Source organism: Prinia subflava, chromosome 16, assembly GCF_021018805.1.
Source record: "Prinia subflava isolate CZ2003 ecotype Zambia chromosome 16, Cam_Psub_1.2, whole genome shotgun sequence".
Lineage (NCBI taxonomy): Eukaryota > Metazoa > Chordata > Aves > Passeriformes > Cisticolidae > Prinia > Prinia subflava.
This window is the reverse complement of record NC_086262.1, coordinates 10333930-10348040: the sequence shown is the minus strand read 5'-3', so window position 1 is coordinate 10348040 and position 14111 is coordinate 10333930. Positions and strand designations below refer to the sequence as shown.

At 40.0% G+C, this 14111-nt stretch overlaps 1 protein-coding gene across 1 annotated transcript; it reads right to left on the bottom strand.

Moving 5' to 3' along the window:
• Positions 1–1866: 1866 nt before the first annotated feature.
• LOC134559284 (neuropeptide Y receptor type 6-like) lies at positions 1867–2985 on the bottom strand. The gene has a single exon (XM_063413902.1). It carries the CDS (start codon positions 2983–2985, stop codon positions 1867–1869), a length of 1119 nt encoding a protein of 372 aa, XP_063269972.1.
• Positions 2986–14111: the final 11126 nt, after the last annotated feature.

Genomic DNA, 14111 nt, shown 5'->3' with positions numbered 1-14111 from the left:
GTTTAAATGAAAGTTTGTGTAATCAATTCCAAATGCATGATATTCGATTTAATTAGAAAAAAACCCCAAATTATGCCAAAGCGAAACCATACCTAACACTCAGATACTTGAGTCATGTCACTAATTCGGCCATTCTTGCTCTTATGATGGGGCTGCCCTTATGACTTCCATGGGCTCAGAAATGAAGAGATTTTACCAGGGTCTTTTATCTCAGTGAGAATCAGGGGGCACTTAACAAACCTGAGTGTCTGCACGAGCTGGTGAGGCTCTTCTGACAGAGCAGAGAGTGGTGCACACAGTCTGAACTAATGCTGTAACAAGAGAATTGTGCCTGAACCCTTTAGGAACTGGATGGCCATGAAAAGTGATGTTTCCTCTCCAAGAGAACTTTATAGCCTTAAGGTGAGTTTCATCAAAGCTGAATCATCAAGGAGCTCATTGTAATTTGAATGTGAATTCCTTTTGCTTAAGTGGGGCATTAATAAATTGGTAAAGTTAGAGAATACTTTACAAGGAACCTTATGTACAAGTGTTAGAATAGGGGTTTTGAAACTCAGAGAAAAAAACGAAGGGTTTTAGCAGTACAAGTAATTAATTATATTTAATTTGAACAAGAGGAAGCATGGTGAGTTTTTGGACTAAAGTGTTCCAAGTACTTTGTTTAAACAGCTCAATATTAACTGGTTCTTTATGTTGTCACTATATCAGGGATGAAGAAGAAGTTAGGCTATTTTTATGGCCACACTGGAAAGTGATTTTTAAAATGTTTTCCTTTAAGAAAAGTTGTGTTCAGTATTATCCCTTTAGGCATCTTTGCACTGTGTTAGAAAAGAAACTATTTTCAAACACAGAGACTGTTTCTGTGAACAGAAGCGACCACATCTGCTCAAGTGTGTTCTCTTGCTAGTGCAGAAAAGTGGGAAAAAATACTGCTGAAATTAAAATGCAAACCTAATTTTCTACTCAAAGAGAAATAAGCTAAAGTAAGTAGCTAAAACAAAATTTACTCTGAATTCATAGTGAGTTTTTTTGATAATGGAGATTCTAAAAGGTCTGTTGTAAGGAGCAGTCATGATGGTAAGACAGAAAGCAGTGATCTTTGCTGGTGGTTTGGAGAATGCAATGCTTTTAGGAGAAATGCTGAATATATATTTCATCTTGAACAACATCATTCTGAGTGAGACTTGCAGTACATCAAATGGGTCTTGTTTCAGTGTTCATAAAAAAATATAAAAGTCCAGCCTAGCCTTTTCCCTTGTTAAATACAATTTCTGGGCTGAACTAAGCCAAAGTACTGCTTGGTACTAAGCCAAAGCAAACTGCATGAGGGGGCTGAAAGGAAGGTGGAGGAGCCTTAAGATAATTTCAAGGGTCTTCCTTACAGCATGAACAGCCTTCAAAGTGCAGATTAACCAGGGAGGGTATTGATGTAGGGTTGGAAAATAAAAATGCCAGAAAACAGTGTGTGAAAGGCTGCTGAAATTAGGAACACCACTGTGTTCAGGGTTTACCTGGAGGAAGCCAGGTGCTCAGGAAGGACATCCCTATCAGTGGCTGAAATGAAAACATTTTTATTGGAGTTAAGGTAGCATACCTATGACCTGGAAACTGTGGATTAAAAACGTAAGATGTTAATACTGTTTATAGTTTGCTATTATTGATCTTTAGGACTGTTGGAAGTGGTTTATCAGCATTAATACTACCATAAAGTACCTGTTAAGAGTATGCCTATGGGAGCATAATTCTTGTTTTGCTGAACTAAATGGCAAAGATTTCCTCTAAATTTGGTGGTAACATGACCAAGGCCTGCAGAAAAAGGCCATCTGCAACAAAATACAGAATTTTGGAAACTGCAGTTAGATTATTTTAGATATCCACATGGGGATTATTTAATTTCAGAGACCCCTTGGATGCATCTGTTTGCAGATTTGAAAGGGCAATATTTTCATATTCCTCTTGTGATGCTGAGCATCTGCAGTGGCGAGCTAATACTACTAAATCCTTCTGAAAGTTCCTGTTCAGAAATCCATAAAAGATGGGATTGATACACGTTGAGATCATAGCCACAAGGTGGCAGATTGTAAATGCCAGGTTATGATTACAGCTCATTAATGCCTCGTAGTTCCAGTCAAAAACCACATTGAATATATTGAGAGGCAACCAGCAAGCTGCAAAGGTCACAACAATTGATACCAGCATCATATTGATCCTTTTGTTTTCACTCAGCCTGTTCTCATTGTCTCTCATCCTGTCTATTTTACCACGCCTCCTTCGAAGGCATACAAATATCCTGAGATAGCAGATAAAAATAAACCCCAGTGGGAAGCAGTACTGGAAAACCAGCAGGCTGGTGGTGAAAATCAGTCTCTCTGTAAGAGACGGCCACGCCTCGATGCAAGCAACCTTGTTCTTGTAGAAATCACTGTGGAAAGACAGATGTTTGAAGGGTTCATCTGTTATTTGGTGGAATACTAAAAAAGGAGTGGATATGATGAGGGAAAGTCCCCAGATGAAAAGAATTCCCCAATAAGCATGTGAAATATTAGGTTTCCAGCCACGTGGGTTCACAATTAGCTGATATCTCTCAATAGCAATGAGTACAAGTGAGAAAATGGAGACTGTGACAGAAAGGCTTTGTATGAAGGAGCCTATTTTACACATTGCTTCCCCAAATATCCAGTGGTCCATTAAGGTATATGCAACTGTGACAGGGATGCACATGATACAGATCAAGACATCTGATAAAGAGAGGTTGGCAATCAAAATGTTGGTGACATTTTGAGCTTCTTTCCTTCTCTTTATTATAATAATTAAGCAAAGATTTCCAACAAGCCCCACTAGTGTAACCAATGTGTAAGCTGTAATAAGCAAGAATTCTGCAAGGGAGGAAAGCTGGCATGTATCAAAGTTCAAGAACTGAGAAAGGCTAATGTTAGAGATAGTTTGATTCAGGATCTCACTGGGATGCTGAACAGCTTTATCCATCCTGAAGCATCTTCCAACCTATGGACAAAACCTTGTATTATTTACAATATACTTTGCATGGAGATTTTCAAAGCAGTGAGTACTGTGAGTACCATTGTGGTCAGCGTCCTTAAAGTTTTGAGCAAATCTAACAGGATTAATTACAGTACTGGAAAAGCACATGGTTATTAGTGGGTTTCTGTATCTCTGTGGAAGGAGGTTGATGTCACCTTTCTGAGGTTCTGCACTGACAGTTCTACAGATCTTTAACTGAGGGACAGGAAATAGCTGTGATAGCAGCTCTGACTAAACTTGTATGGACACTTGCATACAAATTCTCTTTTACCAGTTGTGGTAAAGTTTGCTTTTCAGAATAAAGTATTCCAAGATCTGTCTCTGCTGAAGATTTAAAAAGGTTTAATGGATTCCAATGAGGATAATCTGTTGCTTTTGTATTGGCAGAAAAGAAGAATTGGGTCCTGCCATCACTCTGCCAGCTTAGACATCACATATAGATTTTCTTTAGAACTACAAAGCAATGTGAGTTAATACACTCAATCCTCCTGAATTAATCAAAATTGTGTGCTTGAGCTCAAATGGCATTCAAAACCTCTATGAATGATATCTTAAAGGGAGTTCCTGTTCTACTGATGCATTGAAGTTAGCATATCCTTTTTCCTACATCTAACCTGAGAAAAATGTAAACAAAATGAAGCTCACATTGTAATTATACAGACAATTATTCCTCTTTCAGCTATAACTTAAACAGGAGTGAAGCAAAAAAATCTGATATTGGCACAGTTCTGTGGTTTTAAGATTAATATTAATGGGAAGAGTTAGGTTCAACAGAGTATCTTGATGGGTTTAAATTTATCACTGAGTGCAAAATTTAATCTTAATTTAAAGGCTCACCAGATTTCTGGCCAGAAAGAAGTTGTTTCCAATCTGGACAAGGAGAAGCTAAATATGAAGAGTTATTTTAAAATTTAAAAATGGGTAATAGATATATGTTCCAGACATAGATCTTTCAAAACTCAACTTTAACTCACCTTAATTCCCCAGTGAAATTATTGGAACTCTAGCTGGAGGGAGATCATTCTTCACCCCAGTAATGGCGTTGAGATCCTGTGGAGAAAGGAGAATGAAGCAGTGGGAAGTTAGAGAATACACAAAAAGAAGAAGGGATGCGTGGATGTTTTATTATTACTAAAAATAATCTGCTTATATGTAGAAGATTTGTCAGCCCTTTCACAGAAATGATTGCCATTATTTACTCACTAAGGATTTTAAAAAAATGTTTGGTTGCCTGTACAAAATTAAACGCTAAATCCAAGGTTAAATTGGAATTGTGATTCTGTAGTTGTTTTCCTACAGATATAAGAACACTCCAGCCAGAATTATATCCTGGACTGCTTTATCCTGATACTTCTGTTTGACATAAGTTTGGGTGTTTCAAATTTGGATTCTAACAAATCTCCAAAAAACACCATTCTCACCTTTGGAGCATTCATTACCACTGTCATTCTGATTAAAACACCCTTTTCAATCAGCATACTCATGTTGGAGTGGCAGGTAGCTGTAGATATATGTGAATCTATGTGACTCTGATGTCCCAAAAATTACTTAAATTGTGGTCAGGGCTAGCATTAAGCCCTGTAGTCTCCCTAAAGAAGGTACCTGGCTTGGTTAAAGCTATATTGGGGAATGACATGGAAAACTCTACAATCCTGCTGCAAAAACTACAGAAGTTTGGTGGCTCTGATAGATTTTGCAGTCCCTTGCAGGTGTTCCTACTTCAGTAGGGCAAAACCAAGAGCTGGGTACTCCACTGTGTGCCCATCAGCCTCCACAAACTCTTCTGCTCCTGAGTCCAGGAGAGAGGCTGGGGACTGTGACTCTGACAGCCACGTCCTGCAGAGCCTGATGGTGTGGTTGGGTGACAGCCCCTTCAGGCCACCCATTTCCTGGACTGCACTGTCACCCACCTTCCACTGGGGCAGAGTGCCACTGTCACCCACCTTTCACTGGGGCAGAATGCACTGTCACCCACCTTTCACTGGGGCAGAGTGCCACTGTCACCCACCTTCCACTGGGGCAGAGTGCACTGTCACCCACCTTCCACTGGGGCAGAGTGCCACTGTCACCCGCCTTCCACTGGAGCAGAATGCCACTGTCACCCACCTTCCACTGAGCAGAGTGCCACTGTCACCCACCTTCCACTGAGCAGCATGCCACTGTCATCCCCCCTTCCACTGGAGCAGCACTGATTGCCTGGCTGGATTTGTTGCACCCAAGGGTGCATGTGGTGGCAGGACAGAGGCATAAATGGCAGATTTATCATCAACAATGGCAGTTGTTGCCCTGATAAGATTTAGAAGCATGAGGATCTAAAGTCTGGCTGCTTTGCCCCGGGGGTGAACTTTCTCTGCAGTGCCTGTGGTGTCCACCTGGCTGGCACAAAGACAAACTCTGCTCTTCCCTGCTTTTTATGTGAGCAGGAGAAGCTGTGGGCACTCAAAAAGCCACGAGGCTGAGCCAAGTTTGCAATATTTTATGCACTATTTGCTAAGCTTGCTTATTTCTCCATGAATGCACAACACAATTTGATAGCAAATTCTGAATGTCCTCTCCCAAGAATTCAGGATGGTAGGGCTTCTCTGGCATTTTCTGTTTGGGAAAAGTCCCTGTACTGACCTAATCAGTTCACTTGCTACATCAGTTTTAGGCACACTCTCTATCTACACTGCCTTTTTCTCAGGAAAATGTGTCATTTCTTTTCACTCTTTGGTTTGTGCCAGGAGTTAAAGAGTGCAGTCCTCTGTACACATCATTCTGCGAGGCAATTTAAACATTTCCTTGGCAATAAAATAATTACACCTGTCTTGGTAAACATCTGGAGTATTCATAGCATTAAAAAAATAAGTTACTCTAGTATTTACTGCAGAATGTTGAACTATATTGTAATATATACTAACATTTTTAATCTAACAAATAAATGTTATTGGAATCAGCATCCTTGCATCGCAACTACAGCTGATACCAGAACTGAAGTGTTTAACAAAAAGAGCTAATTACTTCAACCCCTAATCCATGCATTTTGGAAAAGATTCTCTACCATAGTAAGAGTTTAACACTGTAAGTTATTATAAACTCCTTAGTCTGGTTTCATTCCTCTGTCTGCAGAAACATTACTGAAATGTTCACAAGCAAAAGAAAGGTCTAAAATAAAATGAATTTTAGAAAGGTTTTCTTTCCTAAGTATTTTCTTACCTATGCTAAAGATGAACAGTCCCATCCTTTCAAGGTGTTTCAATTACAAATATTGTTTATTAAGTTCCTAAGTATTGCACAGCTAAAATGTGGAGGAAAATGTACATTCAATTTTAAATATAGGTTGTTGAGAATAAAATAATGCTTTAAAAGATATTTCAGTAACTTTTGTCATAGTTTTATGGATTTTCTGACTTCTTACCTGATGCAAAATTCAAGTCATATCCACACTGCCTTTAACAATGTTCCTTTTCTTTCAGAGCCAGCAAACACATCTTCTTTCTGTTAATAGAATCCAGAGCAAAGCCATGTCTTCTACAGCAATATTTAGACTCTCCTTTCTTCTCTGTCTGAAACAAACTGCAGATCCCCAATTTCCAACAGTACTGAATGTGCCAGGCTGTAGGAAGGCTGCTGAGGAATAAAACAAGCTCTGGAATCCAAGAAGAGGCAAACAGCAGTGAGGCAGGGAGGAGGAAGGACCAGTAGTCATGGGGATGGATTTTCCTCCAGTATGCTGCTTCCCCTCCACCCTGTCAAACATCTTATCATGCAATTTCATTTTCAATTATTTAATCTGTTCTGTAGTTCAAATGTTTTCCCTCTGCAGGATTTCATACATAAATACCTGCAGATGGCATATTGCTTTCTTAACTGATACAGCAATAAAATAAGCTGCTTGCAAAAGAGCACGCACATCCTATTAAGTGTATAATTTGCTTTATTGCAATTAAGATAATCGGATTTTCATTATAAATTGATATTTTAGCTTATACTCCTCAGATAAAAACAGTATTTGTGAAAAGCAAGGCATGGCACACTGCCCTATCACATAGTTAAAAGGGGTTCCATTTTTACTATTGTTTTTTCAGTAAGAGTCCATATGTTTTGTAGTCACGTGTTTATAAAAATAAACATTCCGCTTATTCACTAAATATTTAGAATTAACATTTCTGGAGTGGGAAAGGAACTGAATTTCTTAAGACTGCAATCTGGTAAGTTGCTGTATAAACTCTTGCATTTTTACCCACATCCACTTAACTTCCAATATCAGCCTGGGTTTTTTTAAGACAATAATTTTCAAAATCAGTAGGATTTTTTGGATGAGCAATACTGATGCTGTACTGAAGTTCAATTCAGAACTAATAATATTGTTAGTCGTCATGCTGTAGTATTTGAATAAAATATGTGCAGGGTGGAGGGAACCTTTGTGATCAGCCAGATGAACATCCTGCTTTTCATATATTTGAATCTATTCATGATGTGTTTGTCCCGTTTTTTAACCATTTGTGGTAATCTTAGATTAGGTATTCAAGTGCCTAATTGACCACTAGGAAGAGTGCCTTAACACCTCCTCATAAAACTTCCTTCTCTTTAGTTTAACCCAGTGCTTTTTATTCTAGGTGTGGTCTGGGAATTCTGATATTTTACCTAAAAATGCTGCAATCAAGCAATGTGAGCATATTTTTCTGAAGCACTTCTAGAACTTGCTGGGTTTGATTGTCAAAATTACTATTAAAAAAAAAGCTTTGCCAAAGTACTTTAGAAATTCTGCTTCTGGTTGTACTGTAACCCCAGGAAGTTAATCAGGACCTGAACATGCAATGTGATAGATAAGTATCAGAACAAGCCATAAAAATGCATTATCTATTTATGAAGCAAATAAGTCAATAAAATTAAAATATGTTCTGATTCTATTTATAAATTTCAAAGGTCGTGTTGCTTATTTACACATGCCTCTGTTTCTAATATAATTCTGTATGCAGTCCTTCATTTGTGGGAAAAGTGGAGTCTTTAACGTGCAATCCATTGGTTTTACAACCAATCAACCTGCTGCCTCGTGGATTTAATTGTGTTGTAACCTGTTGTGAATTAGATCACATCCAGCATAAGAGGCTTGTGGGTGTAGCTGCTCCTGGTGTGTTTAATCCTGATGTCAAAGGTATGTATGCTAAGTGGGACCCACGGCTCTGGAGGAGAGATCACAGTGTATTTTTTCAGCCAAATGCTGGAGTGTCTGTTTGCAAAAAAGGTTAATGGATAGCAGAATTGTATTTACTTTTCATCAATGGTCTTGTTATTTCTAAATTGCTCAGTATTAAGTGATGGGTGAAGAGCCATAACAGGTTTTTAAAGTTTGTAATAACTTGTGTAGCATTGGCAAGAACCTGTTGGTGAAAAATAACATTTAACTCCTTTGACTTCACCTTTTGCTCTGGCATTTACTGATTCCTTGGCCAGCAGGAATCTTAGCTGATGGTTGATCACTCTAAATTACTGCTTTTGCTTAGTTGTTTCTCCTATGTAACTGTGGAGCAGTCCTTGTTTCTGCCTGTTACAGTCCCCTTTTTCAGAAAACAAGATTCAGTAGAGATGTACATGTACAATTTCTCAGCTTCCCATGTGAAGGTATTCTTTAACAGCAGATTGGCCAAGAGGTGGTTCAGAGACCTGTGACATCTCTGAAGGGTCATGGAATCACAGACTGGTTTGGGTTGGAAGGGACCTTAAAAGTCATCCAGTTCCAATGGCAGAGACACCTCCCACTAGGTAAGGCTGTTCAAAGATCCATCCAGCCTAATCCTGGACACTTCCAGAGGTGTGGCAGCCACAGCTCCTCTGGGCAATTTCTTCCAGTGACTCACCACCCCCACAGTCAAGAATTTCTTCCAAATCCCACCTGACCCTGCCCTCTATCACTAGAAAGCCATTCCCTCTTGTACCGTCATTCCAGGCCCTTGTCCAGAGTCCCTCTGCAGCTCTCTTGGAGCCCCTTTAGGTGCTGGAAGGACTGTGAGGTCTCCCTGCAGCCTTCCCTTGCCAGGCTAAGCACTCCCATCTCCTTCAGCCTGGCTCCAGAGCAGAGCTGCTCCAGCCCTCACAGCACCCTGATGGCCTCATCTGGACTTGCTCCAGCAGATCCACATCCTTCTCAATGGGAGCTCCAGAGCTGGATGCAGCACTGCAGGTGGGCTCTCACAGGAGTGGAGCAGAGGGAGAACCACCTCCATCATCCTGCTGCTCACGCTGCTCTCGGTGCAGCCCAGGACAAAGTCAGATTTCTGGGCTGCAAACACACGTTGCCAGCTCATGTTGAACTTCTTGTAAACCAACACCCGCAAATCTCTCTCCTGGATTATTGCTCCCTAATAAATACTGTTCTTTATAGCACTTCAAAGAGGCACAAAAAAATAAACAAGAATAATTGGAAATCTCATATGTTAGTGTTGGATGTGCTGGTTAATGCCATGAAAGTAAGATAATATGCTGTGATGGAGGAAAAACACAGTCCTCTCACATTTTCCTGTTCTGTGGAGAGATCAACACCACAGCAAGGGATTCTCAGTAAATAGCTCATAATGTGACCAAACTAGCAACAGCTAAGTATGCACTGGGACTATTTCTCCATGGATGTACATGTGTGAGTTGAAGCACTGCTCCATGGCTCAGAGGTTTTTTCCTAACGGGAAATAATTGTCACAAAAATAATTCATGTTCACTGCCTGGAGTTTAGGTTTCACTCAATTATACTGCATAGCTCTAAAGGACACCTTTGCAATATCATTGATGCCTGATCTCAGTTTTGATTCTCAATTAGCTCATGCCTAGAATGAAAATGTTTAAAAATCAGATATAACTATAAATGAGTTACTTATAATAACAGACTAATTTTTAAAATGGTGTCATGCCATGAACTGTTGGCTAATTTCTGAACCTTATTCAGTTGGTATAGAGCTGAGATGGAGATGAATACACTCCCTGGCTGGAAGGTTAGCATCTTAATTTTTTGGGTCAGCCAAGTTACTTTTCTCACTGAAAAAGAGATATGTGAGTAATTGTAATAGGAGTATGACTGCGTAAATTCATATTTTATAATAGATTCCACTTTCCAAACCCTGATTCAATTCTTTGTAGCTTTCTAGATCTTCTCTAACTCCCTTTTATCAAAAGTCATTTTTGCCAAAAAATGAATTATTTCAATAGCTCACAGATTTGGGGGAATGACAATTTGTATCTCTGGCTTGTTTTTTCCCAATCTAGAGTCTTTTTATAACAACACTGTGAGCTCCAGACCCTGCTGTTCTCATGGCATGACATCTTTCAATGTCCTAATTGTTAATTAAGAAATACTTAAATAATCAAAAGGTTTTTCCATTAATCTCAGTCTGTTTCAATTTTCCGGCATGTTTCAAAGTGTAACAAGCATTTTGATTCTCTGGATTAAAAATACAAATTCTAGATTACTATTTTCTGTCTAGAAAGTCTCACTTCACACCACCTCATTTTAAAATTTCTTGAATAGCATGGATGCCTTTCAGCTAATTTCAGGCAAGTACTTATTGAGCATCCCAGCACAGCTCTTCTTGCAGTGTTCAAACAAAGCTTAACATCAGTCATGCAAAAGCACCACAGATCCACCCCACAGAGTTTCTGTGGAATGAGAAAAAGTTGGAGTCTAGGAATAGCTAAGGGGAAAAAAATAAAAGCAAGTAGATTTTAATTTAATTGGAATATACATAATGAAAAATTTGCAGGTGAAAAAGATCAGAGCGTAGCGGAGATTGTTGCTGGCTCTTCCTTTGGCAAAACTTGGGATCCTGGTCTGTCTCAGACTAAGATACAGTGAAAATTCTCCCCTCTCACATCTGTTACAGCAGTGCTACCTACATTCTTTGATCCTTCACATGAATCTTGACTTTTGAGACTGTATGTTGCTGCCTTACTTTTATCCTATCATTTCAAATTATGGTAAGCTTTTATATAAAATTTTAGGAAAGAGAAGAAAGGAAATAATGAATTATTAAAGAAGAGTGAAAAGATGAAAGAGGAAAAGAGAAATTGAACTTCAGAGGGAAGAGGAGGAAGGGCAGGGTTTAAGGAAGAATGGTAACTTAAGTCTAAAGAAAAGGATGCAAATTCAATTCTCTGATGACTTTCCACTTCACCCTTCACAAAGGGTGTTTCTTTCTTCAGCAAACTCCCCTTAAAAAGGGCTCCAGGAAGAATTTGTTTAGTAGATAAACTTTGATACTATTTACTGAAGAAATAGTACCTGTGGGTTATTTTGTTACCTTTTTATCTGTAGGTTATCTTATTTTGCATTAAGCAAATACAAGAGAGGGGTAGTGTTTTATTCCCCATCTGAATTTACACAAAATAGAGATTTTTATCCTGAGAAGTGTCATGTTCAGACTTTAGGGAGATAAAAGTCTATCTAGTTGCCTCTCAGTATTTTTTAATCTTTTTCAACAAAAACCCCTCTCCTGATCAGTGCTAATTCATGAAAGTCTCTGAAGTAAGATCACAGGTTTGATGTTTATGCAGATGAAAGTTCAGGCAGCAGAACAGAGTGAAAGAGACTTTTGCCAAAAAGGCAAGAGCTCTTTCAAGGACAGCGTACATCTTTCAGAAGTTTTCACTCCCGTAACTAAAGCAAGGTGCCAGGCTGGGAATGCTCTTGGTGCTGCTGTATTTTTACACAAAATACCTCCTGATTACGCTCTGCCTGAGGTGTTGATTTTGGTAGGAGTGAGCCTTCCAGAAGCCTAATAATATCTCATTAAAATGATGAAAATAAAAATCTTTGCTTCTGTGTGTGTGTGTATCTCAGAGTCACGTGGGAAATTATGGTTAAATCCCTTGTATTCAAAACTGTTCCCACCTATGCAGTAGAAAAATATGGGCGAAATGTGTGTGTAGCTAAGGTGATATTATTACAGTCTTCAATGTGAATGCAGAACTAATTCAGCAAACAGTCTGCATGAAAGAATCCTGTAGCTTCAAAATGCTTTCTGTCTGCTGCAAGGTCAAACTAAACCTAAGTCTAGAGCATTGCACTACACTAAAAATAATACTTAAACTCATCAAAAATTCAAGCGATATAGTAAATTGCTTAAAAAAACAGAATCAATGCCTGCCAACTGTGAAAGCCACAGATGTAACTAGATTAAAACTAGGTGGAAACTAGTTAAAAAGATATGACTTTGTGTTTATATGAGGGTTTAGATAAAATATTTATAACTTACGAATTACTTTTGACTTAATGATTTTCTATTGCCCTTCATACTGCCTTTTCCATCTTGGCAATTTGGACACATTAAATAGCATGACAAAGTTATGTTTCATGAATGACAAAAATTGATACAAAGAATTCCTTAATAATTTATTTTGCATCAGCTTTTACTAAGAACATATGGTAACACAAAGTCCTGTTGGAAAGATGTCTCTGGTATTCAATCTCTTAAGCAGCAATGCCCTCCTGTGGACTCTAGGCAGTATGATTTTTTCTGAATAACTAGAAAGGTGTATACATGAAAATGATTTGGTTTTCCTTGGTGGGATTTTGAGAGAAGGTGTGAACCACACGAGGTCACTTCAGCACCTGGGAAAGGCAGCACACACAAGGACAGAAGGACACCAGGCCAAGTGCAGTTTGGCCTTTGTGCATTTTCAGAGGACATTTCCACCTGTGAGATATGGGTATGTGTGTCTTAAAGGCACTTTCCTTTCATTAATCAACCAGTCAAAAGTGTAAATGAAGAGGAAGAATTTGGGCTACACTTGAATTGAGTCAGTGGCTGATTTTTCCTGCTGATTTACTCACATCTTAAAGACCCTCATCTCTTTCTCCTGATACAAGCTGTGACTTTTTTCTTTGATCTGTTTCTTGGCCTACTTGTCTGTCTTGCTTTCAGGGAGAGAAAGTGCACTGTAAACAAACTTTGTTTTCTTTGTTATCTGTTGAAGCCATAATTAGCTCCTCTTAATTTTTTAATCCTTTTTGCTCTAAATTACTATGGATCTATAAAACTCTCATGGATTATTTTCTACACAACATATGTTAATTTATCTTTTGATAAAAGAGAAAAAAAGCACAAAATTATCTAACTATTTGTCTTTCCACAGGGCCTGCACACTCTTGAACAGCTTTAATTATTTCCCTGAGAAAATACCTGCTTTTCAGAGCTAAGTTGAGATTTAAGGGTGAGTAGGCTGTGACAGGGTTGGAAAGAGGACTGGGAAGCAGGGGAGGAAACAGTAGCAGGAATACTGAGTGAGAAAGAATCACAAAATGGTTTAAGTTGGAAAAACCCTTCAAGATCATCGAATCCAACCCTTCCTTCAGCACTGCCAAAGCCACCACTGAGCCGTGACCCCAAGGGCTACATCTGCACTATCTTTTAAATCCCTCCAGGGGCAGTGACTCCACCACTGCCCTGGGCAGTTTGTGCTAGGGCTAAGCAGTGTTTTCCGTGAAGAATTCTCTGATATCCAATCTAAACCTTCTCTGGCGCTACTTGAGGCTGTTCCCGTTATCCTGTCCCTGTTCCCTGGGAGCAGAGCCCGCCCCCACCTGGCTGTGCCCCGCCTGTCAGGAGTTGTGCAAAGCCAGAAGGTTCCCCGGAGCCCCCTCATCCTCAGCAGAGCCTCGCCCGCTCCCTCAGCTGCTCCTCGTCAGATTTGTGCTCCAGACCCTGCCCCAGCTCCCCTGCCCCTCTCGGGACCCGCTCCAGCCGCTCCCGTGAGCTCAGATCGGGCATTGAGAGCGGGTTACCAAGGCGAAGGGGGCACAAATGAGGGAAGAGCCATCGCTGACAGGGAGCAGACAGGGCAGACCGGAGGGTTAAACCCCGAGGGGAGTCCGGAGCGGGCTGGAGAAGGCAAGCGGTGAGGTGTGAACGCAGCGGGCGGAGGTGGAGCCCGGCCGGGGCCGTGCCCAGCGGTGCCGCCGCTCCGGGCGCCGGCAGTGTCCGTATCCAAAGAAGCGGTGCCAGGAGGCTGCCCAGGCTCCGCTTCACCGCGCCAACCACGAGAACACGAGGCAACGGCAGAACAGATGCACAGCAAGTTTGACCTGAACGTGAGGAAAAACTTTA